The following is a 27,969-nucleotide window of genomic DNA, read 5'->3' as shown; positions in this document are numbered from 1 at the left end:
ACAGAGAGATTATTATTCTGTAACAGATAAATAGCATTAAGTCAGTTAGAAGTTATTTCAGGCATCGCAAAATTACTGAGACTCCCTGCTAAGATGTTTTATTTCTTTTCCAACTTTTCTCTGTCCTCTATTAATGTAAGAAAGGCCTACACAATCAAATGGAAAATACAGTACATACTTCTCAACAAGAAACTGAAATTGGCTACGCACCAAGCACATCAGTATTCAGAGATCTAAAAAAAATTTTAAAAATTAAATTAAGTTGACTGTTTCCTAGCACTTTTGATTACTCCAATTACAAAATCAAAGCCATTCCTGTGTTTGCAGTGATGCCAATGGGTGGATGAATTAAATATGCTTTCACTATGAGATGTCTCCTTTTGAGGTTCACTGCCCTCCTGTTTTCAAGCAGCACATAAAAATATTCCTATTTAGCTCTGTAGGATCAATCCTATGCCTGTTAAATGCAGCATAAATCTTTCACTGATTTCTGTCCAAACAGACTTTGACTAAAGCAAATGCAAATACAATGAACTAACACACTACTCTGAGCAAGAGAATAGAGAACTACACAAGGCATAAATAAACTTCAAATATAAAAAAAATCTTAGACCTTTCATATGATACAAACAAATACATAGGTTACTTTTTTTTATTAAAATCTTATTTTGCTAACTAAAAGTAGTTTCTTTTATATTTCCCTTCTCTAAATCATCACAAAGAGCATCTGAAAGATCAGACATATGCTATTCAAACTCTAGTCAATGCTAGAATTTATCTAGTTTCTAAAATATTATCCTATTTGTTGGCAGAAAGCTGTTCTAGGCATGGAGGCAATTAGTTCTGTTAGCACTCTTCAGAAAGGCTGGAGAATCCCTCGAGATTTCTAGGGAGAAATGGGAATGGTAAGGGCACGTTGTCCAATGCGATCTCCCCCCAGCCAAACACAGATGTCCGATTAAAAGGCCAATTAAAGGAACATTAACCTTTAACCAAAAATATAACAGTAGTTTAAATTAGTCAAGAAATCCAGAACTGAATGTTATTTCAAACTCCTTCTCCTCTGCAGACTTTTCTTTAAAGTGTTAACCATTCATTTCTGTTTTATGAGAGCAACACTGCCCATAAAACTAACATTTTTGAGGTTAACACTCGGCTAACTTGGAGAAACAAAGTTGTCACAGGGATGTTAAAAAAAAAAAAAGAAAATCAAGAACACCAGACTGCAACCATGTATCTGCAACATACATTTTACACCTTTTAAAAGTTAAGGTGAGGACAAAGTTTAAACCAGGATTCACTTTGGAGTAAATTTATCAGCAAAGTACCCACACGTTCATGTAGCACAGTCTGCCATGCATTTTTAACACTCAATCCTGGAATTGGTTTCAAAAAACAACCATAAACAACCCTCAGATACAAGGGTTATAACTGCCATTTAATGGTTAAACAGAGGGCATACAACCATTTATTGCATCAGGAGACTAAAGGACATACTGCATAAAGCAAACCTGGAGTAATGTCTACAACAGAGATGAAAGAGTAAAATGCAATGATGTTGCTTAAAACTGAAAAAGCAAAGTGGTGAGAGATGCACTAAATACAGCGAGTGGGAATAAACCCATCTAGCCAGGAATTAACAGAAGCACTTCTGATTAACTGCAGCGCCCCCCCACCCCCTTCCCCGTCACTGGCATTTTTCTAATTGACACCAAATTAGCATTTACTACCCCAGAGCCCAGTGTGGCAAGCACTTGAATGCGGGCTCCTTGACGGCTTGGCTCCTGCTCGAGGTGTAACCAACAAGATTTAGGGAGCTCCAGGCTGGGCCGCTCTGCCCCGCGCCCCAGCCCCGCACCCTAAAACAATGCATTAATTCTGCATTCGCCCGGCCTTCGGAGACGGTGCTTAACGTGATTAGTGCTGCTGTCTACCCAACTTAAGTGCTGAGCATGCTTTAAAAGCTGAAAGTAGAGCAGATGTCTTCTGCTACCCAGAACATTAGAGCTGAAGTCTTCTCGGAGGGCAGAGAATAAAGATGAAATCTTTTCACAAAGGGCATAAAAGAAATGCCAATATTCTTGCACACACTCCCTGTAGTACAGCTCTGCCTTGTTTCTGCTGGGTTGGCTTGTTTTTTCTTTACTATAACCAGCAATAAAAGCTATTTTCCAGTAATTGTTTAATCAAAGTTATTTTATGATTTTGTGTCTCTCTGATCCTGCCTAAGTATGCCATCTAATATATTTTCTCCAGCTTCCCAAGTTAGTTTTCCAAAAAATAGTTTAATAACAGTAACCAACATTTGCTTTTTAGACTGTATTAACAGAAAAAAAAGAGTAAGTCATTAAATTAATGACTTGAAAATACTGTAAGTAAAATGATTTTTTAAAAAGTATAAAAATGGCCTTTAAAAGTTTTTGACAGTATTTTTATGTTTAATGCTGTACTTACTACCATGGCTATTTTAAATACCTGTAAAAGGAACATTTTATTTGTGTGCATTTGCTTGCATCTAGTCACTGAGGAGACTCTAAGGATGAAGCTAAACATTAATTAAGGTTAGCTTTCCAGAAAACAAATTCCACAAGCATTTCAGGAGTAAATTTATCATCTGATTTATTTGAATCTGTGATCCACAGAAATAAAGGCCACTAGCACAGCCGATGAAATTAAACTTCAAAGGGAAAACTTGATGTTCCCAATTGTTTCAATAAAATGAAAGAAAAAGGCCACTTCAAAAGTTAGTTTTATTAATTATATACAGGATCCTTGAACAGCTCCTTGGCCACATGCTCTGGCTGGTGCTATCTTACATGACCAATCTGTGGCGCTGAGCCCCACACTGACAAGAGCCGCCGTGCATACGTTGATTACAGCTTTGGAAGGACCACCCAGAAAGACAACTCCACTGAACACCTCTCCTCCAGTAGCACCAGCTAACAGGGAACACACACACCAAATACACTGCCTGAAAAATTAAATCCTCGCAAATAATTTCAAGCAGAAATGCACATATTGCAAAAAGGAAAAACTAGATCCACTTACTTCTCAGTGCTGTCGGATGTTCACACTACCCCAGTCCGCCAGCAAATCTGTTTCTGTCCCAGTTGAAATGGTCTTTGGCAAAACTAATATTCCACACTGAGAAAGCAACTTGCCTTTTACATGCATAAAAACATATCCATGCCTTGGATAAACACTGAAGCTTTTTTCTGGTTGCTATGCAGTTCCACTGCAGGAAAAGCCTTTTTGGTGAGTGGTCCCATCTTCCATGACATTTATGCTTTGTTTTCACTGCATGTTTTAAAATATTCCAGAAACTTGGTGTTGAAAGCAACTGACCATACGAACATCCTGTTCTCTCCACATTCAAGTTTCAGCTACGTTTCTCACACAGACTGATGCTGAAGCGTTTTTAACAGCTCCCCAGTCCCAGGAACATGCTGGTCTTTGTGCTCCTCAGGGCATCACTCACAACCCTGCAGTTTCCCAAACCAGTGCCTACATAAAAGCAGAAAAGTTGAAACAGATCACTGTGCACTCCTAGAATCTACAGCTGTTACTTCGGAGCACAAAGATTAAAATTTCAGCAACCAGGTCCTTCCTCCATCCCACTGCTGGATGATGCAGGACGCTGAGCCACAAAAGCATGGACGGCAGAACATGAGAAAAACAGCCTGGACACATATGGTTTGACTTAACATTAACTGATTAAAGGTATTTTGACTAGTTCCACAGCTAAATTACATGCACCTGTTGCACGCATTAGTAGCACCTACATCCAATCCAAACACAAGGATGTGGGCCTGGGGATGTAAGACTCAAGAAGATTACATTTCACATGTTTAGCACTGGAACAGAGTAGATTTATTTATCAATTTCACAGTTTCCTTGAAATAAACCATTTACATTAAAATAATTCAACCTAATATGCCATAAAAATAACATTTGAACACTCTAATTTATACATTTTTATATAAATTTACTGTTAATTTTATGATCTGTGCAAAAAAATTTATCAGCATCCAGTTAGTAGCATGGATTTTCAGGGCCAAACCAAATGAATCATGAGAGAAAAATGCTCCTGCCTCTCTAATACCTTTAATTTCAGTAATTAACCATAACAAATAGAGCCAGTCTATCTAACATGTCTAAGCTTTTTTGATGTTTACACTTTTTTGCTCTGTCAGCGAGGTCACCAATGGATATGCTATTTTTCCCTCCTGCACCATCCTGTATCTGAGCCTCCACCCTCTGGGAATGCAGTTTGGGTCCACCTTTCCCAAAGAGAAGCTCAAAAACCAAGCAAGGAAGACAAGCACAGGTACAGAGCAGCTCCCTATAGGAGAACCAAGAGGGAGCAGCTTTCCTCAGCCTGGAAAAGGACAAGAGAGGAAGAATACAAGAGATATCAACAAAATCATAAAAGGCATGGAGAACCAACTGGGACATGAGTGGCCATTGCCCTTCCCAGTGCTAAAAAGGGGAATTGGACAAATCCATGGAGGGAAGTTTTTACACATACAGACACCATCGCTGTCTCTGACAAAAGACCTGCTGGAAAGTCTTCTGGATGGAGATTTATCCCCTCATGTCTATACACATCTTAAGTATCTACTACCATACAATTTTGTTATGGAATTTCACCTTCTAAAGAAAATACCCCTTTCCATCTCCACTGCAAACAAGTGTTGCAGGGTAAGCTCAAGGGACAATGAAAAGGAGAAGGAACCTCAAGAGTTCAGAAGCAGGGAAGAGCTGGGGGCACCAACCATACTTTCCCAGGCTCTCACTCCCCAAGAATTCCCACTATCCCTGCAGGCACCCAGGGGAGTGGGTGGGACCTGCCCAGTTATGCTTCATGGAGGACAAGAAGAAATCCTCAGCTTCTAGGAACTCCCATGTCCAGCATCCTCCTTCCATTGTTGCCAACAGGCAATAGGGCCAGAAAGAGATTAATGAGAAGACCTAAGGGGTCTGAGACAGAGGGTCATCCATGAATCCTGCCGAATAGAGAATCCTTGCACCAGACAGCCTTTGGCTTGACCATCCCTGGGATGGTCTTTCTTATGTGAGAAACTAAGAAAACAAAGCTTGCTTATGATTTAAAACAAGTGGGGAAGGCTTTCTGCAGTCACCTATAGAAGTGCTGTTTATGCTTAGTGCTGAACAAGTACCAAAAAGTTGAGCTTTCCCAAATTTTTCTTAGGGAACATTAGGCAAATCAGCCCTACCACTCCCCCTGTCCCAGGTGTGACAATTACAGATCCCCAGCTTCAGAGATGCTCTGTAGACTCTGGAGTTAACACCAGGGGTACCTGAAGCCATTAAAGAGACTTACGGACAGTGACTGGAGCACTCTGCATCCTGCCATTCAGAACAACTCAGCAGCTGCCCTCAAATGTAAAAACCTGTTCATAAAGAAGTCAGAACCATCACAATTAAGCTACTTGCATTATTGAAGATCATAATCAAAATCAAAGAGATTATTTACTCCGAAGATTTCAAGTGACATCTGCTGAAATAAAAATATAGTTTGGAAAAAGATTGTAAGAAGATGACTACGTTATTACCAATAACTTTTACATCTGTCATTAATTTTCACTTGGTTTTATCTTCTCTCCTAGTCTGCATCCAATTTCACATTGACTTGTGTTTTATTAGAATCCCAATGCGGATCCCATCAACTGAAAAGACTAATAATTGCCTATGAAATGCCTATGAAATGCAGCAAATAGTGTGGATATTGTTTCCCTTTTCCTTACCAAAGCACAGCATCTTGAGGCAACTGGCACAAAGGAGGATCGACAGCCTTGAAATGGTCTGTTTCCAGAATGGAAAGCAGCTACAAATACACATGTGTGGACCAGAAATGTTTCCCCCCAAACCTGGAAAGAGTTAATCAAGTTACACTTCTTGAATACATTAGTGAATGATGTTGAAATGGCACAGGAACATTCTCTAGCCCGGCATATCCCAGACAAACTTCCCCCAGTGACCATAATTTAAGGCAACGTTTTAAAACAGCTCTTTAAATCTCAGCGCTACGGAGAACTGCTGAGGCTTGTAACACAACCTCTCTTGCCTTCCTCTCCTGACAACACACCGAGCTCACAAGTATTGTTTAACACCCAAGGGTCCTACCTGTCTTTAAGGAATTTTTATAAAGTAGATGGCTACCTCAGGCTATTTAAGTACTTTGTAGTAAGACATCAATGGCATGTATAGAGATATTCCTTTGATCATTACACCACTGGAAATAAATAAGAAAACAACCCCTAAATCTTCACCATAAAAATTTATGCTTGGAACTCACCAACGTAAGAATCATCATACCACAAAACCACAAATAGTATTCAATTCAGTCTCTGTGTTCTCACTCATGTGATAGCCTTTGATATTCCTCATGATGAAAAATGAATACATTTTACTACAAAGATGATTTCTGAATAAAGCCCTTTTTATTTTGGTTTCCTACTGAAGAACAAGAAATCTAAAGTTAAAGGAGGAAATCAATAGCTGGGCTAATTATTAGCCAAAACCAACAATAAATGAATGAAATGGAGATTTTTCTTTTGTTTTCTAGCAGCACATTTCAAAACTTTCTTTTTATTGTTCCATTTCTCAGTTCAGAATTCAAATTATCGTTAATACGAGGCAGAATTTAAACTGTTTTCATTTTCATTGACCACACTGAAGATGCAGAACCGTCTTCTTTTGCTGTATAACTAAGCCTCACCAAATGAAATGTTACACAAGTTTTATTTTAAAGGCTGCTCTTGAAGAAAGAGAGGATGTGAACATCTGTGAAAAACAAGTGCAGAGAGAAGACTAAGATATGTAGATAAATCATTAGTTATATTAAGATATGAAACAGGCACCCAAAGAATGGCATAAAATGTAAATGAACTTTGGGATCTGGTCTCTTAATTTGACAGCTGTTTGACAACTGCAAAATGGAAAACTGACCTCAGACAACTGTGTATAAATGAGACTATTAAGCAGAAGAATTTCATATGGAATGATACAATATACAGTGCAGTAACTCCTCACATGGGAATAGATAAATGTAGACTGGAATTTTTATTGTCTTTGAAGGTGGTGATGTTAAAAAGACTTGAATTTCACAAAGAGGAGCTCCATGCTACATTATCACAATTAATGCCACTTTCTGAAATACAAAGACTGTCGCCTGCAGAAAGAATGCTCACACACAACTCACAGAAATTAAAAAAAATATATCCAAGAATATGTGTCCAGTATATCTCCAGTGTCTGGAGACATAGAAAAAAAAGTCTTCTGCACTTGAGCTGCAAATTCAAAGTCAGCAAAATTATACAATTAATAGGTCATGGGATAACTTATTTGAGGGGTTTCTTTGAAAGTGTTGCAGGCAGTCACAATTACACACAGAATCTCTATCTCCAAAGCAGCAACAGAACAGACTGACCCATGGAGAGAGTGCCTTAAAGAAATATTCTGCAATTTTGGCCCCTACGGACAGATCTTCTGGGAAGGAGTGGCAAACAGTAAGCTTTTACCATGACTGCCTGAAGCACGTGCCTGAAGCACGGTTAAAAGTATATATTCTCAGCAGTAACAGAGAATTAAATGTGAAACAGAGACAAAGCCTACTTTTAGATGTAACTAATAATTTCTACTCATTCCTTCTGCTCTAGATCTCACTGAATAGGGCAGATCTTCCAAAAGCATCCCCAAGCACCAATTCTTCATATTCTCCAGCAACATAAAGAGCCATTTGTGATAAGTATGTTTCATTTCAAAGCAGTTAAGCACTTGGCTCTTTATTCTATTTCTCTCTTTGGGACAAATCAGCCTTTTGTAATCAGCCTTTCCTACCTCTCTTTTTAACCACAAAAAACCAACAAAAAGTTGCACAACCTGTAATAGAAGAGACAAAAAAAGCCACCCAAGCCCTTGCAGCAAAACCCAGACTTAAAAAGTTACAGTTTTCCAAGCTAACCTAACAAAAGGTTAGCAGTGACAGCAGCAGAAGTAAAGATTTTGAGAGTCAAGTGACTGCAGTGGCCGGACTTTTGGATAGAAAAAGCTATTTGTTGTCCATTACCTCTAATTTTCAGTTGCACTTTATTAGGGATCGGATTTGTTGAGGGTTTCAGTTTATGGTTGTTAGGCATTTTTTTTTCTATAACTTGTGTTCAGTTTTTATGTCTCAATGTAATTCAAGCGGTCAGTAGCAAAATTGAAACTGAAAAATAAACAAAGCAAATCACAAAGATATCAAATGAGACATAAGCACCATCACCAAAACCTTGAACACCCAAACCTCTTGGAGTGAGGAGCTGCACTGTAACTGCACTGTTTGAAGAATCACAGTCAGAGAATATCCTGAGTTGAAAGGGAGACACAAGAATCATGAACCCTGGCCCTGCACAAGCACCCCAATAATCCCACTCCATGCCTGAGATGTTGTCCTAACACTCCTGGAGCTCTGGCAGTCTTGGGGCCATGACCATTCCCTGGGAAGCCTGTTCAATGCTGAACCACACTCTTTTGTTCATTTCTAACTTGCCTTTTCCTAAATTTTCTCATTCTTGTTTTCAAGGGACACTAAATAACCATCTCCTAAACATCTTCTCCCAACCAGTTGTGTTTTTACAGCCCTTCACGACACTCTGCCCCACTGTCACCTACTTAATGCTACTCAGAATTATGATATTGTAATAATTATGACATTGTAATAATACTATTGATTTATTCTTGCACAGTCCTGGCACAAAACCAACTCTACTTCAACCCTAGTCCAAGTTAATCCCAGATATAACCAGAGCTATGGAATCACATCCGCGTGATGACTTTAACAAAGTTTGTGCTTTACAGATTATTCATTTTCTCTGACTCTAGCAGTAACTCTAATAAAACGCTTGAAATCTCCCTACAAAACTTGCACTGCTCATAAGCCTCTCCATCACCTCTTGGCCCCACATCAAAAGAAACTTTAGAAACATCCAGATCAGTAGGGAGTTGAAGTCAACTGTCATTTTACAGGGGAGACACAAATGATTTCCACAAGGAGTGGTCTTTGCCCTGAAGACTTTAATCAGGGAGGAAGAACGTGAACTCAACACAAAGATCACAGTTCAACATCTCCCCATTACAGCTGGAACTCTGCCAGGTGATATTCTCCATTTGTCCCTTCCAAACACAGCTCTGCTACTTACCCTCACACCAACAGGAACTTGCCTCATTTAGGAAAACTCAGCTGAGAAGAAGGAGCCTGCCTGAAGCAGGGCTGGCTCTGCTGCACACTCCTGCTGCCAGGAAGAGGCCAAGAATCATGGTAAAAAAACTTTGGCAATCAGGCTGTAACCAGCACAAGCAGCAAGAGAAACACAGCACAGACTTCCCTTCATTGTAACTTTCTTTTCTATTCCCAATTCTGCTCCCTTGCTGCCTAAGGCCATTTCAGATAAACACTTTTATAATGGATGCCCTTCAAAGATAATATTTTGCTTTTAATGCCCTTCAATAAATACAAGGCATTCCAAGCCTTTAAGCAGCTTGTAAAAGGTTATTATTTTTAAAAGTATCTAAATTCAGAACATAAAAATTAGTTTGAGGCCAAACTATCCAGCCTGCTCTCAAATGCCAGTCCTTTATAGTACTCTCTGAAGTTACAATAGATTGTCATGTCTCTGTTGGGAGCACCAACATAAATCTTGACTGTAAAAAGAAGTCTTAAAAGGAGAATTATAGGGACAGATTTTCATCTTCTAGAAGTCTGGTTTACTTCAAAAATTTACATAATCTATACAGATCCAGGCAGAATTAGCCTTTAGTGACCTAAGAATACCAAACCTCCAAGATTTGCAGACATGTCTGGTTTAAAGTCAAAGCTTATATTAAACTGCTGTAACTCTTACATCTCCATCCACATGTCCCATTTTATTTCTTCCCCTAGTTTAACGATACTTCCAACATGTCCTGAGCTTTTCAATCTGGATGATGTACCTAATGATTTTGGTATTGAAAACTAACCTCCTCCTTCAGTTTCCATACAGATCTCATAAAAGCCAGAAGAAATGGATTACTGCCCAGAGCTGTGGTTCACTTGTTCATTAAAGAGCTTATGCTTAGAATCCTCCTAAAAAGCCACTTAGTGGCAAATGGCTATTCAACACTACAAATAAAAATTTTCTAAAAAACAATTTACTTCAGCTTTCCTTTCAAACCAGTGTTATAATCCCTCTTTCCTATGACAAGGTGTGCCAAGACCTCCCTGTCCCTTTTCTCATATCCTACAGGTACCTCTTTTAACTTCTCTCTATTACAAGCTACAGCAGAGAAAGAGATGATTGGGACACCTGCCTGTCCCAAGCTGTGGCAGATCAGGTCAGAAAAGCAAACATTGCACTACACCTTCCTGTAAAGCCTTGCAGCTTTAGAAAAAATAAGTCAAAAGCCCCACAGGACAACTAAACTTCTTGCAGCCCATATAAATGAGCATTTGAGTGCTTGCTCCAGCCCAGGCTTGCAGCAAAGCATGATCAACTCTCTCCTAGGCAGGTCAACTCTTCCAACTAGAGTGTGGAACAAAGTTAAAAGTCAAAGCAGAGTGAAACTTAAAATTAAGAGAGACAACAGTCATGGAAAATTAAAGCAAGAGGACTTTTACTGGGTTTTACTGCACATAAGTCCTTTCCTAAGAAGACAAAGTAGAATCTGAACTCATGGTATTTATGTAGTATTTTTTAACTATGGAAATTTGAAGAGAACCCTAAAACAGTTCAAAAAGAAAAGGACTACAAGAATGCTCTGGATTTGTTTTTCAATGAGCTATTCTCCAAAGAAATGGTATCAGTAGACTGTTTCAAGGATCAGGAAATAATTTTCCTTAACCCTTCTGAGTCATTGATGCTATTTTTCCTACAGCACAGTACGCTAGGTCCTGTATTTCTGTTTCTGAAACTGTCAGGAGTCTAATTCAAGGCAATAAACAGGTTGAATATGGCACCATTTAAATTACAAAAAGAAAATGACATTTCACTACTTATCTAATAAGGTTAGAATTTAGTACTTGCACTGCTAAAGGAATTCTGAACTATTTGGAAATGTCAAAACATGTACTTATAGATTGGCAAAAAAGAATAGTTATTTTCACTCTTCTAAGCTTATGAAGGCAATACCCCTATAGATCAAAAGGCCAGATAAATCTCATTAAGCACTAGGTTTTCCCTTTTGTCTATTCCTCTCTTCACATTGCCTCATTTCAGCCCTTTGAAATTCCTTTGTTTTGCCTGTGATCAGGATTTCTGGGGAAAATCTGGCATTGGATCTAAAGGGAACCCCATGTCACTGAAATATTCCTGACAATTCATCACTTGATAATTTATTTCTTTCTTACCCCCTACCTTGCTTGCACCCAGTATTTCCACAGAACCTGTGAGTGTGGTGCAAATGATCCCATTGCACCCAAATGCATCATCTCGAGGATCTCTGGATGCACAGAAGTTAACAGGCTTCTGAAGCTGGCACTCAAAAGTTCCAGTTCATCACATCGGTATTTCAGAATAACAGGAGTCTGTTCATTCTCAGCCCATGTCCATCATCAACACCTGTGCTGGTTGATGAAAGGATGGTTTCAGATGGAGAGAAAACAGAGGACCATGAGGCCATTTCCCTTCTCTGTCCAGCAGGACAAAGGGGACTGCAGTCCCTACACTGACATCTCCAAAAATTCCCCCTTACCACCCTACCACCTTGCTGGTGTTCATTTAGGAAATCAACTGCTCATCAGAAATGCAACCAGGGAGAGAAAGCGAGTCCGCCCTGTTAACAATGGCACATACTTCGTGCATCCACCGAAAACTGTCTTTATCAAATCAGGAGCAGGACGATCCATAAAAAAGGGGGCACAGCACTAAATTCATTTTTTTATCCACTGTTTATGTCATTGTTGGATTTTAATATATATGAGAAGCAACACTTAGTTGCATCTCATATAGTAGTAACTCTACTTAGTAGAGTAAGAATCAACTCTACTAGAATATGAAGCTTTATGCTAATAGTGAGAGCCACAGAGGGCAGGAAAGTAGTAACAAAGGTGTCATTATACTCATTTTCATTGTCTTTTCTGAACATCACAGAAGTGACTGGGGTCTAAGTCCTTAAGGATCATGTGAATCCATCCACTTTAAGACTCTTTGCCTACCATACTCACACAATATGCATGTGAGCAGAGAGAATTTCTTTCAACAATGATATGCATTAATTTATAGTATTTTTTAAGACCTTCTATCATGCTTCAGTTGTAGGTCAAATGATTCATGCTTTGCAAAGATAATCTTTGCATTTAAAATTTATCAGTCCTTCAGAGGTTGGCTCTCATTAGTGCTCATCATTCTCACTGCTCATGAAATACATTCTCACAAGCTGAGTTAGTCCTACTCCATATCAATGATTCCGCCATACTAACTTGATCCAACCGTTGCAATTATGAATCATCTGTTGGAGCTGTAAGTTATGATCTTCAATGACCACTAATGAAGACTGCCTAGTAGTTAAAATATCAAAGCAGCATATATCAACACACTTTAGAGCATGAGATAGACTTTCAGTGTTGGACTTTTCCTATATTTATTATCCACTGTAAATTACATCCCAGGCTGCCTCTGCCACTGACAGTCCTGAAGTGTGGAGTTCAACACCAGGGGTTTTAATAACCCCTCCTGCCAGTTGTTTGATCGCTGGTGGGAATGGGGAGGGGGCGGGAGGCAGATGAAAGGCCAGGCGGCTCCTGCAGGCTATCAGTTCAGTCAAAACACAGGGACTTCAGAGAGAGACAGAGATCCATCAGGTGTGAATCCCAAATGAGCAACTGGGAGTGTGGGAGTGTGGCCTGACTGAGTTGACTGACACTGCAAGTGTCATTCCCAGGAAAAGGGTAAGTGCCTGCCAGTGGGATCATTCCAGAGGCGGGAGGGGAAACGTGCTAAAGCAAAAACCTTGGAAAGTAATTTTGGACTATTTCTAAATCACTTCTATCATTCAACTATATCATTTTTACATACGTTGTATGGAGAAAATCTCGTTGGCATTTAAAATGAGTTCTCTCATTCCAACATGACAGTGCAGTTATCTGTGAGGGGAAGGAGCAAAAAAATAAATTTTCAGAGATTTCAAAATTGGGCAAGAAAGAACTTTGAGGAGTTAACTTAGCAAAAACCTCCTGCACTGAGTGGAGGTGGGTTGCATGATCTGACAGAGATCAGCTCCTCCAACTTGGAGCAGAGCATATTAATAGCATTAGCATCAGAATAAAAAGTTCCCACTCCATGGATATTCAATAAAATACTTTGGTAAGAGAAGTTTGGTACAGAGATAATGCCAAAAACACAGCTAGTTTTGGGGAACAGAACTATTGCTGTTCTCTTTTGTGTTGAATTTCTTTACATGGATTAAAAAGAAAGGGAACAGAGGGACCAGAATCATGCTATTTTTTATTTTCCACTTCATCAATAATCCAGGCATCTATCACTAGCCACCACTTTCTATGTATTATTGTAACTCTTGGGGTGGTGGGTTTTTTTCTTGTAAAGGAGTTCTTAAATCTTTTTTTTTTCTTTTTTTTTTTTTTTAATTGGGCAGCAGGTCAAGGGAGGTATTCTGCCCTTCTGCGCTGCTCAGGTGAGACACCACCTGGCAAGCTGTCTCCAGCTCTGGGGTCCCAGCACAGGAAGGATGTGGAGCTGCTGCTGGAGCGAGCCAGAGGAGGCCATGGAGATGCTCCAAGGGCCAGAGCACCTCTGCTCTGGAGACAGGCTAGGAAAGGTGAGAGTGTTCACTTGGAGAAGTGTTCACCTAACCACTTACAAGTTTCTATCCTCATTGCAGCCTTTCAATACTTATAGAAGATGGGTAAGATGAGGACAGACATTTTTAGCAAGGCCTGTTCTGAGAGGACAAGAGGTGATCGTTTCAAAACTCAAAATACAATAGATTTAGAACAGATAAAAGAAGACCTGACTTTTTTTTTTTTTAATGAGGATAATCCAGTGAATGGATTGACAGCCAGAGGAAAGGCTGCTCTATTTTTACTTTATTCAGCCTTGTGCAACATCCAAATGACCTTCTTAGTTTGTTTACACCAAAGATCACATACAGGTTCCCTGGGCTGGTAATTGAACTCAAACCCCAAACTCCACTGTTCTAACAATAACCCATCCTTCTCACTCCTTACAGCTACACTTCTAAGGAATCACCACTATCAGGAGAAGATGAGACTTTAAGAGCAAAACACAGCCATCAGATCAGACCCTGAAGGGACAGGGATGTTAATTTACATTTGTTCTCTCATGCTGGATAACATATTTACAGTATTCCTCATTTTCAGCTCTTTAACTTCAGCTAAGATATTCAGCCCAGTGTACTTCCTTGTCAAGGCACTATCAGTCAAACCCAAGCACATAATTTTATCTCTTGGTTACTAAATTCAAGCCACTTTAAACATCCTGCTTTCATCTTTATAGTTCTCTCCCACTTTTTAACCATGCTGCAGTTACAGAAGAATGTACTTGACATATAAAACGTGCACGTGATTTCTTTAACATTTTAATGCCGTGTATTGTGTTGTAAACATCTCCATGTTTTATCTCCTTCTCCATAAATCAGAGGTGGCTATCTTAGAAGTCTCAAAAATGACATGTTTTCTCTCTAATATAAATGTAAGCCTCTACTCCTTGAATCTTGAGTGAGCTTTCAAAAATCATCAAAAAAGAGAGTTATGAAAAAGCAAACTTAATATAAATTTCTCCCACTCCATTTCTATGACAGCCTGGGGTTATGGCAAAAAAAAGAAGTTACAAAATTAGGCTTCACTACTCAGAAAGCCAAGGGTTTACTTAATTTATTTGTAACTTATAAGCAACAACACTAAAGCATCTATTTGTTTGATTCAAGATTAATACGCAGTGTTTAGAAGATGAAATCCCAGAATATATTTCCATTTTCTTACCATAACTGCAACTAATAAGACTGATTCCTTATGAGATTTTCTGGAGGTTTTGGCTAGCTTAGTAATGTTACAGACACAATGTATCTCAATCCACTCCTTGGTAAATACATTAAGTGATTTTTTTTAAATCAAAACCTACTGTAAAATAACAGTTATTTTTAAAAGACAGAATACCAATAAAGAACACCTGTCTGAAATAATTTTAAGTTACTTCAATGATGGAAAAAATAAAGAATGCTGTTAGAAAGAGAGGGAAAAAAGACAAAAGCTGTTTTAGCAGGTGGGACTGAGAAGTGGTGACATGTTGTAGTACAGTTCCAAAGGGCCGGAGGACATAACGTGGTGTTGGGTGATGTGGAAGAGAACCAGGGAGCACCAGCTCTGGGAGCCACTGCAATGCTGGATTAGGTGTGAGGTACAACTCTGAAGTATTGTGATAGGAAGGAGTGAGGCAGAGGCAGAGACACCGGTGGAGGACAAGAGAAATAAAACACTATCTGTTCTCTGGCACCTTCCCATAGGAGATTCCTCCCTCCCAGCCCACAGACCCAACACACTCCAAGGGAAAACCCAAGGACCCTCTGATATTTATCCAGATCCCCAGAATTCATAGCATTTTCCACCAGCCCGAGTCTGTTTCTCCACTGTTTCTCTGTTTCTCTTCTGTCTGTCATAAATTATACCAAGATACTTTTTTTGACATTTTCTAAACAAATGTCTCTAGAATGACCTTGCTGTACTGCAGGCACCACATCTCCCTTTTTTATTTTTTGTCTGTATTTTCCAATACAACTTTTTCACTCTCAAGTCACAAAACAATAAATCACAAGCTCCTTAAAAATCATTGTCCGATTTCACAGAATCACCATCAAAATGCATTCTTTCTATTTTTCTTGGAAAGCAACGCCACAATTTAGAATTTGTGAATTGTGAAACTTTTTTCAAAACACACAGCTGGATAAATATCCAGACTGTCTTTCTATAAACAATGAAAAAATACGAAGTTGTCAATCTGCACCGTCAATCTGTTTTTTCTTGTTAAAAAGTGAAAGTGGGGCAAGGATCTCCACTTAAGCACATTTTTGTAACTTTCTGGCTCTTGCAGGCAGGAAAAAATAATTTTAAAGTATTGCATTCAACCATCTGAAAACACGGAGGAAGTGATAATTAGAAGATTGTTTCAGACCAACTTTGTAAAGAAATAAAACACCATGTTTTGGTGTCTGTGTATGACTTAGCACAGGCCTGGCTCCAACCCCAGGACTTAAGTCAACTTAGTTAATTCAGCTTAATTCACTGGGGGTAAAACTCTCTCAGCTCCTACGAGATTGTTAAAATCAAGTAGTTGAGAAAAGAAAAAAAAAAAAAAAAGGAAAACTCCCTCAAACTTCAGAACCTGACCACTTACAAGTTTCTATCAATACTTCTATGAATTTTACAGAATCTTCAGTACATTGTCACGGGACCAGGCCCCTTATATCCTGTCCTAAATCACAGGGAAGAATCTTACACAATTCACACTTCACCTTCCCACGACATATGAGGGGACTGTAAATTGTGCACATAGATTTATCAGAGAAATGAGGAGTGGGAAAGATGAGTTGCCCTTAAAGATGCACAGATTTATAGCAATTTGGGAAGCGAAAGACGGTTATCATATAAAAAGGTCCTGAAGGGACAGAGAGGAGCAACAGGGGAAACATGAGTCATGAGCTGCCAGAGAAGTAGATGCGTATGGGGAGCAACGGACAGAGCAAAGTAGCAATAAAGGAAGTTCCAAGTCAAATGTGCTCCTTCCCAACGGTCAAGATGGATTACCCAAGCTTTAAGTATTTACGGAAAATTAAATTCCCAGCCAATTCAGACACAGTAACACTGGGAAAAAGACACTCAACGACTGAAAGGATCCATTGATAAACAACAGATCACCAAGCACAGCTCTTTCCTTTTGCTTCCTCACCAACTCTGCTCTTTTTTTTTTAGTAGGAGTAATCTGCCTTCAAGATCTCTCTACACAGGAAAGTGGGTCAATATGAGCAAGTGTGAAAATTTAAAATGTTCAGCTGAAATTGTGAAAGGCAGTTTGACACACCGTGAGGCTGGAGTAACTTGCAGTGAGTAAAGAGTGAATTACAAGATGCAGTACAAAGTTATTGCACTCCTCTTAACTCCTCTTAACATCCTCTTAACTTCCCTTTGCTATCCCAAGTGTCCAATTCCAAATTACAACACAGAATTCCTGTACTTCTGAGTACTTCAAGAGTTTAAGAAATGGCTTCCAAGAGTTTAAAAAGTGCCTGCTTTTGGGACAAAATACGATGAGCAATACATGGAAGCTGAAGACAAAGAAAATCAGTTACTTGTGTGGGAATGTCACCTCTCAGAAGATCTAGCAAAACCTCAAGACAAGTTGCACAGGAGTCTCTAGATAAGCCATCATTAATTCTCTTCGGCCAGTAGTATCCACATCAAAAGTGAAGGCACATATGACAGTAAATATTTCAAAGGATAACCCATAGATTTATTTTTTAATATCAAAAAGGTAGTAAAGGAAAAAAGGGAGGAAAAAAGGGTACATCCAAAATTGTATCAAAACCCAGCAAAACCTCACCTTAGTTATGACAGCCTCTCTTCCCAGCCGTAGTGTGAAAAATATGTACATGATAACTAAATGTATTCTTCAGAAAATAGTGTAACTTATTTAAAATTATTTTTCAGGGATATTTATGCGTTTCCAAGTTAGGCAAGCTACATAAACATTTCGAAGCAATTAAACATCATGCATTGTCCTTCCCATTTTGCAGAGAAAACAGAGTTAGCTGCCTGCCCCAGTTTTAAGCTCAGTGAAAGAAACACTAAAACCTGTAAAAACAGTAAATAGGACTTAGTCCAGGCTGAGCAAAATGTGTGCTGATGGGTGCAATCCTGAAAAACACACCACATGCCTACAACTGAGGTGTTACAAGGTGTAAACATCAAAGAGCCCAACTCAACCAAGTTGACTCCAGAGTGTGGATCCCAGGAAACCTCCATTACTGGAGTTCCAGGAGTCACAAGTGGTTGCTGAAACCATGAAGTGCTGTCAATAGTGGCACTGCTGCTGCTCCTTCTTTTTCCAGCCCAGATTTGAAAGTGACCATAGCTACTACACTTTGAAACACCGTCCAGCACCACAAGTTTTACAACCTGTTCACTAGTTAGGCTTTCCTTTGCGAGAGCCTAAGAGCCACCGTGCTTCACAATTGAGTGCAGGAGAGCCAAGATCAGCATCAAGCTCCACAGGCATGTTGACACACACACAGGGAAGCTCAAGTTCAGGTACCTGGAACATCTCTGGCATGGGACTTCCACAAAATGGAGGTTCTCGGTTCATTTTGCAGATGTGCTGGAGACACCATGATCCCAGCCTGGACAAAATCCCACTGAAGTCCCACTATAGATGTTTTAAGTGGATCTGAGCGACTCTTAAGACAGGTCCAATAAGGTCATACAGTAACACAACTGAAAAATCAAGCCCATAAGGCTGGAGCCTCACTGGCTATTCTTACACTCCAATTACCCAGTTCTTCCTGTCATTTCCAGGGACCCAGGCTTGGGTATTACCAAGATAAACATTATTACTGGGAGGCTTAAAACCTCATCAACTCCATTCTGTACAAACAAACTGTGCCTAGCAACTCCACTTGAATTCTCAGGCATATATTACTTTTGTGGTGTCAGTTTTAGCAGCTCAGAGCTCAGGCAGCAGCTGAAGGCACAGCACTCCCGGCCATCCAGTCACACTTCTGACAGTGTTTCAGAAGCCAGGATGACACCGGTTTGCTGTACAGATGAAGAGATGGACTGACCTGATTGATGGAGTTGGCAGCACAGGATGCCAGGCCGGTTCCAAGGGAGGCGAGCATGAAACAGGTGAGCTCAAAAGGGACTGGGGCCATGGCAAAGCCAGCGGACGCGGTGCTGACAACCAGAGCTGCAACGCAAGTGAGAGCACAGTTCAAAGCATCAACAAGAAACCATCTTTGTACATAACACTAGAGTTATGGCTTTCAAACCCTGAAAAAACTTGTGCAGATTAACTTTTTGCTATCTTTATGGTTCACACTAGCTCCAGGAACTGGGTACAATTAATACAAATGTTGTACATAAAGAAATCAAAAATGAGAAGGAGAACTGCCAGAAATGAAATAAGAAACCCAAAAGCAGCAGCACATTAGCAGAAGATGTGAGGAAACAACTTGTGTCTCTGTATTTCCTATTTTATGGATTTGCTATGGGACCAAACTGCCCTACACAACATGCACAGGACAGATATTTGATCCGGTAACTCACACATCACTGCAAAGTCTAATGCAGAAGAAAAAAGAGTAAAAAAAAAAAAATCCCACACTGAGATACATGCTTTATATCAAATTATAGCAGGAATTTAAGCAGTGCAGAGTCAAAAAGAGATTTGGGGCATGTAGCTGCAGTAATTTCACTGCACAATATCTGTTCCCACTGCTTCTATTTGACATGCCCACTTTGGGCTGAAAGAACAATTATATCATCACAGAGACCCAACAACACTTAATGGCCTCAAAATTTGAGTGGGTTCATAAAAAATCCATTTCAGTTTTGTCATGCAAAATTGTAACTTTAGTACAGTACTGCAAATCACATCCTTAAAATAAAAATTACCCAATCTTTAATCCCAATATTGTAATTAGCCAAATAACAGGTCTCAAAATCCTCACTTTTGGCAAGAAATAGTATGATATGACAAATACTATGAAAGTCAGCACACTTATGGAACATCTCGCTCGTAACCTTGAACCTTACAATCTTAAATTACTAGTTATTAAACAGAAGGTATTTAAAGTATGTTCTGATGCAGTTACATGCTTCAGACCTCAGCTATTTTAAATCAAAGCATCAAAATTTTCTTATCTTCCTGATTCCTATGAAGTCTCCTTTTTGTCTGAAGTTAAATGACAAATAAATAATCTTGCTGACTGAAAATACCTGGATTATCTATTAAGCAGCACTGCTTGGGATGAAATAGTAAATGTCATGGCAGAGACCTGCCAGTAAGGATGCACATGCAAAGTGCTCATTTCAAGAACTGTGCTTGCCTAAGAACCTTAGGATTTAATCCTGAAAACACAGTGGAGAAAACTTGCTGCTCATCGAAACTTTTCTCTAAGTATTAAAGTCCACTGATGGCTGAATATTATTATAATAATATGCATATTATAATAAGTATTAATTATATAGCCTTGTTACAGATTCACAGGCTACTTCTACAATACAGTGGATTTATGACAGAACTTCACCCTTCTGAGCAGCTCTGAAAGAATCACAGATTCTGCTACCTCACCAGACAAATGAACATGAAGGTACTGATCATTCTGAAAGACTAGATCTTATTTATTATATAATTACAACACTATGTTGATTTCCAAACTCTTGAATCCTCCTTAGGAATGCACAAAAAAAACATGAAATGCATTGGTACAACTGAGAAAGTTCAAAAAATGCATGGAAAATGACAGTGAACAGTGGCATTTGCATTTCCAAGAGTGATTACATTCATGTTTTTTGCATAATAAACCACATGCTCACTTCTAGACAAGAATTTAATTAAAACTTATCTTAGAGAGCACTTTACACCAATTTATTAGGGGAAAACACCAACTCATTTACTGGAGAAGAAAGGTGGAATGGATTGGCAAACAGTCAGTATAACATTACCACTACCCTGACCCCAAAGAAATTCTAACACTGTACAGTTACAACACTAATTAAAGTCCCCATTGACTTCTCCAGATTAATTTTAGCCAGTCATTTGAGCATGACTTATCAGGATCTCATTTTAAAAGGCTGCAGTACATCCTCTCCCATATCTCATTAAAGCAGGTACTTTTTCTTGTTTGGGCAGGGTTTGCACACCAGGCATCCCCTGCTTTCTTCATCGCCAAGATATTCCAATACAACACATTAGCAGTAAATAGGAAAATGCTCCCTTTGGATTGGAAAGTTTATTTTCTTTAACTGTGGAAGCAATAATTTACTCTTCAACTTCCCTCATGGAGGAAAAGTGTATTTAATTGAGATCACATCAAGGGAATGAGGTCACTGACTCTGTTTGTTTTTTAATCCCTGTTAGTTTAGTGCATTAGGGGCCAAATTAACTTCACCTTATTGCATAATAGATGGAATCGATCCTTTCAAGACTTGTTGATGGGAAATGGCATTATACATGCTCTTCAAAAAGAAGCCAAGATTTAAACTTATGATCTCAGCCTAAGCCTTATTTTCAGTCTTTTAAACATTTCTAGCTTTAACAAAAATTAACAGCAGACATTTGTCTCCCACGTCAATGTAGAAGAAAAAGAAAATGCTAATGGATTGGTGACAAAGAGTGAATTATAATGTTTCTGGCATAAAAACACAGTCCAAAAGTTTAGTGTGTTCTTTACATTCCTTTTCCACTTCATCACAATGTGCTCTGCCTATATAAATCTTTTGTGTTTATAGCATGTGAATCATTATGCCATATTTTGTTTACCTACTATTAAAAAGTAGCCAAGGCAAAATAAAAGCACAGAAAGCCAAAGCAAATCAATCCTGCTCTGGAATCCCCTTCTATTTTTCAAAGTTTCTGGCTATACTGAAGTTTTCATTTAAAGAATAAATGCTATTATTCCAGAATCAACTGGGGACATAGAAGACCTCCAATAAAGTAAATGCATTTTTTTACTATAGCAGCTATTACCAGACTTTCAGCCTACAAACACAACACAAACCCCTTATTTAATCATCGTTGCAGTTTGGTAAGCATCAAGAGTCAGTCTGCAAAACTGGATCTTCATCATCGTGTCACCAATACACAACAGACAAGAGATGAAGTAGGATGCTCACAATCACACCTTTAATCAGTACCAAATATCTCAGGCTTCTGGTTTCAGGTGCAGCACATTTGTGCTAGAGGATCACTATTCCACAGACAAAAATCCATACAGAAGCAATACATCCAAAAATTCCAGCTGTCTGTTAGTACGCACAACAGAATTATTTTCTTATAACAAGATATATGAAAAAAATTTCTAGTTTAGTCTTCAAAACTGAAAATGCTCAGAAATCAGCATATTTTTGTCTGCACATGTTGATCCACATCTCAGACAGGTGCCATGTAATCAGATTCAAGTAGGTTGGAAAAGACCTCCAAGATCATCAAGTCCAGCCTTTGACTGATCACCACCCTGCCAATCACACTAGAGCGCTGAGCACCATGTTCAGTCTTTTCTCAAAGCCACAAGGTGCTGTACATCACAGAATCATGGAATCACTGAATGGTTTGGGTTGCAAGGGACCTTGAAGATCATCTATTTCCAACCCCCTACTTGGGTGGTGGGGGGCAGGGGGTGGAATCTGTCCCAGGTTGCTCCAAGCCCCATCAAACCTGGCCTTGAACACTTCCAGGGATGGAACAGCCTGTTCCAGTTTAGCTGCTTGTCCTCACAAAAAGACCAACATGCTACAGGAGAAACAACAAGGAAATGTTCACAAACCCTAGAGCGTTATCTAAGGGAATACTCATCATTTTTCATATCACACTTTCCTCAGTTTGCCCAAACTAAAAACTGAACTTTGATTTTCCTGTGGTTTTATATATAGTTCGTCTAAGTTTTCATCTGTAATCCTTGGAGGAAACATTACTTAAATCTAAACTTGAAGTTAAATTGAAGAAGACGAGACAACCTGAAATTCCTAGGGTGTGCATGCATTATAAATCGCTGGAATTTCCTCTTATTCCCATACCTTCCCTTGTCTCTCTCCTATTTTCAGTTACACAGCAGCTTTAGGATCAAGTTGAAAACAATGCATTTATAATTCTGAAAATCTATCAGACAGATGCATTAGCCTTCCAAGTGCCTGGGTGGTAGGATACAGCTGTTCAGAGAGCAGCCAACATAAAACACCACAGAGATGGGAATGGATGGAAATTGAACCCAAAAAGGTAGATTATGTGACATTTAATGAAAAGTTCCCTAATTGTTTTCTATGGCAAAAGAATATAAACAAAAATCTATTCCTGTTTTTAAGGCAGAGCTTCTAATGGCAGAGTCACAAAAGCTGCAGTTTACATGAAGCATGGAAATAGCAAAACTCATTTCCTTTCCAAGGTGAAGTACAGTTCATACTACAAACAAAAAATCTCTTTCCAGCAGCAGCAGGAAAAGAACAGAGCATAAGGAAGTCCCATTTTGGCATCATGCAGAGTTTGTTTTTTTGTTATTTCATACTCTAAAAAGTATAAATAAAGTGTCTGCCAAAAAACCCACACAGGATATGAGATCTATCACAACTTCATGGGTGAAAGGAACTGAGCTGTATGACATTTGCAACTTAAAAACTGACCTCAGAGAATTTATTCTTCTTTAAAAAAAAAAATCAAAGAACTACAACATTACAGTCTTTACAGAATATATAATTTGTCTAAATGATTACACAAGTTGTTAAAAATTTTCCTTCCTCTACATATTACACGCAGTCTTATTCCTGCTTATGTCCTATCCTATCCCATGACCAATAAAGAACAACAATAGAACTCTCCTTCTACAAAATCGTCTTCATCCAACTTACTCTTTACACTTTCCACTTACAAAAAATCTGCACACGAAACACATAAAGATCACAACGAGAAGAGAGGGTAAGTTTTTTCCTGTATCTCTCTATACCTTCTCAATAGATGAAGTTTACTACATTTACCTAGGATCAAAAACTCCTCCAAGCACATGAGAAGACAGAGATAAACTAAAATCACAGTCCCTTTCCCAATAGGCTTGCAAGCTTGATTAAAAATTGTACAGCTGTTCAGAAATTAGCAGTCAAGCTTACACTTCAAAAGGCACTGTCATAGAAAACAATAGTCCTGAAGGGAATGAAATTCCTTAACCTTTGCCTTCTATACCCTATTTTAAATCCAGAGTGGTGCTTGCCTAGTTAAAAGAGGCTACCAGGAACTGTTGAAGAGTTTTGCAGCAACTCTGAGGCCACATAGAAATGTATCTCATGAAATTGTTTTCTCTTGAAAATGACACTCTCCCATCTTGCTGAAGTTGTTGAAACTCCCATTTCAAGAAGCACCAGTAACACTGAGATGTGGTACAAGCACTGAGCTTACCCATCAGCAAACATAAAAAAAAACCTCAAGTGCTTTCAACAATAGTCAATTTTATCTCTCTCTGGTCCCTTAATCAGCACAAAATAAATGACCTAAGGCTTTCTAAAAACAATGAGGAAAAAAATTAGGACGTGCAAACAAGATCAGTTGTGCCAAATCCAAAACACAAGACGTATCAGAGGACCACAGATGAAAATGTAAATTACCATTACACACTCTGTGTGGTCAGCAAGATTTTTCCATAGAAAAACAAACAATGAAAACTCATATATTGCAAGACAAAAAAGTTTTTAAAAGTAAACTGAATTCAGGACATTCATTATAACAAATTTTTAGGGCAAGGAACAGTCTTGTTATGAGGAATTCACTTGACCAACGGGAGAGCACCCAGGCAAGGACTTAGGAAATTACATTTCTGTTCTTGGACTTTATATCATAGACAAGATGTAAGGCTTTGGTCAGATAATTAGAGCCTCCTTAGAAATAAAAGCATACATAGCACTACCTATTGGCAAAGGGGTAATTTATAATTGTTTCTATGGCAAAGGAGTTACATAAAGTCGTTAAGTATTATTACTTGAACAAGACAAAACGTAGTTAAGGCTGCAAGGCAATTGCTTAACAATTGCCGGTTTGAAAAGACAACACTATCAATGACTGAAAAGTAAATCAGATCTTCTTTTACAAAATTCAATCAGTCAGATTCACACATTTTCCTTTCTAATATAGGAAACCACTTGGATTATCTTACATTGGGACTTCTAGTGCTAATTTCACAACTAGCAGTACTACAGTGAAAGGTAGGTAAATAAGACAAAACACTGGAAAACTTAAGCAAGACAACCTCAAATACTGAACACATTATTTGTGAATTCACTTCCTTACCCAGTTTCACTGTAGTCTGTCTACTAACACTTGCTTATTTCCCAGAAACTAGCTGACTCTCATTGTTTTTAAACAAAATTAATGGGAAAACTATTAAATGCTTCCATAAAACAATTTTCCTAGCACATACTTGATTGAAATTGATCCAGCCTAGCATTAATAAAGTGGGAATTATCACATGCAAAACTAAACCATACCAGTAACGTCCCAAAGAATTCTGCTTCAAGCAGAATGTAGAGAAATGAGAAAAAATTACCAGTAATACCTGTAAGCCTGATTTTGGACAAGCGTGCCAAAATTCCTGGCAAATCATCCAGCCGTAGCTTCATTTCTTTCCATTGTCTGTCTTCCTTGGATTCAGCTCTCCCTGGTATGACTGAGTCTTCAGTTTCTGCAGCTGATTTCATTTCTCTCAACTCATTTCTGCTTGACATCTCAGACCACGACTGATGAATAGGTGAAACTGAGCTAATTTTGTGTACAACCTTTTTTTCCTGATCCAATTGCTGAAGCTCATGAAAAGGAGACACAATTGAATCGGACTTGGGTTTGGCTCGTTGACTGAGGTCTTTGTTGCACTGTGTTACGTACTAAATACAATGAGAAATGTTAAAACAAATAGATAAAGATATTTCTGTCCATTTCACTTTATTAACACCAAGAATATTATTACTATTTTATTCTTGTTAGGAGAATTACTTCTATGACACAACTGAGTTAGTCTGAATTTCAGACACTTATTTCACACACAGAAAGACTTCTGAAGTTGGCTTAGTTATTACAAACACAGCTTTACAACTCAGCTGAATCAATGTTTATGTAAGATTGGAAAATTGCATTTGAATGTTTACTTCCCCCCCAATAGCTACAACAGCAAACTCTTTGTTCATATTCAAAACCACCAGGTAATACAACGTAACTTACAACTGATCAATTTCACAGAATAATAAAGGTTGGATTGACCTCCAAGGTCACTGAGCCCAACCTTTGACCAAACAAAATTCACCTTTAAACAGAGAAATATACAAATGCCCACAAAACTTCAGTTTCCAAACATAAGTACTAAACTTATGCATATTTAATAAATGAAAAAATTAAAAATAATCCGAAAAAGACAATCTACCACCTATGATATAAAATAATCTCCCATATTAGTCTATTATTATTTATGCCAAACTTTTTATTAATTAATTAGACAAAAAATTTCAAAGGAACATATATAGAACAACAAATTAGAATAGAGTTGTTTGCTCTCTTTTAGAGCTCACAGAATAAACACAAAATAAGAAAAAGAGCATTTAGATTCTCTTCTCATATTTTCTTTCCCCAAATATTCTATCTATTTCAAGCACCAGAAGCATAGAAATAAAGAACTTTCAACCAATCCTGATTTCAAGTACACAGTAATAATTACAACAAGGAAGAGTGGTCTGCAACTCCGAATGAGCAATGTGAATACACTTCAAACCAGTAGCACAATTTTAAAAAGTTGCTGCCATCCACCAGCATATGCTACCACTGGTCAAAGAAGAAGATGTAATTTCAAGGGGCTTAATGATAATTACAGCTTATCTAATACTTAAAACTAACAGCACACTGTAAATGTAACCCATTAACTTAATGAGCTCAGGAATTTTGACTCAAATAAACCAATTAACTGAGAACACACCACCTCCACAAGAGAGATCCATCTACTACTTGTATGACTGCTAGCCAAGATGTGACTTTATTATAAAAAGTGACTTTTTTATAAATAATGATTTAAAAATAATTTTATGTCAAGTCTCTCAACAGGAGGTGAGTGCGCTATTTCAAGGGTACAGAAGCCTCCTGTCAAGCAGAGGAGACTTTGCAACACAAGGCACTGTCCTTGCTACAAAAGGTTTCCTCCAGCCTGAGACGTTTTAGGATACCAAGTGCTTTGACTCTGATTTAGTGAAAAATGGAGACGCTTAAATTAGCTGAGTTTGGCTGATAAGAAAAATTACTCTTATCAACTAATCTCCATTTCGACTTATCACATGGGATGAATGAGAATTAGGGAATAGATATACTCCTTGACTTACCATTCGTTTGAGAAAGTTGAAGTACTGAAAGGTAATCAACCTGTTGCTGGCCACGTGATAAAAGTGCACAAACCGGCACGGTATCTGCCGTGCACCAGTGTTCCTCAGATGCCACACAAATAATCCTGTTTAAACGGAAGACAAGAAAAAAAGTAACAGCAGATTCCAGTTTGTCCTCTGCCACTGAGTTTGCTTCTAATTGAGACTACAGTGCCTATTGTCAGCTGTGACACAGGACACCCCCACAAATGGGAACCAGGGTCAGGTAATGGAAAATGTTTGTTTCTCCAGGTGAAAGACATGACACTGCAAAATCATGGAATCATTAAAGATGGAAAATACCTTTAAGATCAAATCTCAGTATTAACCCAGCACAGCCAGGTCCACTACTGAACCATGTCCCTAAGTATTACATCCACATGGCTTTTTAACCCTTACAGGGATGGTAACTCTATCACTGCCCTGGGCAGCCTGTGCCAGTGCCTGACCACCCATTCAGAGAAGAAATTTTGCCTAATATCCAACACAAACTTCCCCTAGCCCAACTTGTGGCTGCTTCCTCTTATCCTGTCCCTTGTTTCCTGGGAGCAGAGCTCAATCTCCACCTAGCTGCACCCTCCTGTTAGGGAATTGTGGAGTATGGGAAATTCCCCTGAGCCTCCTTTTCTGCAAGCTGAGGCCCCCCAGCCTCCTCAGCTGCTTCTGGTGCTCCAGACCCTTCCTGAGCTCCGTTCTCTTCCCTGGACACATTCCAACCCCTCCCTTTCTTTCTTATCCCAAGGGGCTCAAAACTAAACTGTAGGGAAGTCCCAATAATTTTGGGTGTTTCTTCCAAATTCCTGAGCACCAGT

The 27,969-nt window shown here is 38.7% G+C and overlaps 1 protein-coding gene across 2 annotated transcripts in view; it reads right to left on the bottom strand.

Annotated features, from left to right (window-relative positions):
* The window catches only part of LOC118693726 (protoheme IX farnesyltransferase, mitochondrial), a 95,785-nt gene that overhangs the window by 67,297 nt on the left and 519 nt on the right, over positions 1-27,969 (bottom strand). For both annotated transcript variants that reach the window (XM_036394530.2, XM_036394531.2), the window contains exons 2-4: positions 27,119-27,243; positions 25,318-25,642; positions 18,847-18,971 (exon numbers count right to left, since the gene is read on the bottom strand). In XM_036394530.2, the coding sequence (XP_036250423.1) occupies positions 18,847-18,971; positions 25,318-25,642; positions 27,119-27,243 (575 nt within the window). The remainder of the gene's footprint in view (positions 1-18,846; positions 18,972-25,317; positions 25,643-27,118; positions 27,244-27,969) is intronic.

The sequence above is a fragment of the Molothrus ater genome, chromosome 19, assembly GCF_012460135.2.
Source record: "Molothrus ater isolate BHLD 08-10-18 breed brown headed cowbird chromosome 19, BPBGC_Mater_1.1, whole genome shotgun sequence".
NCBI classification, from domain to species: Eukaryota; Metazoa; Chordata; class Aves; order Passeriformes; family Icteridae; genus Molothrus; species Molothrus ater.
This window is presented reverse-complemented; position numbering and strand designations above follow the sequence as displayed.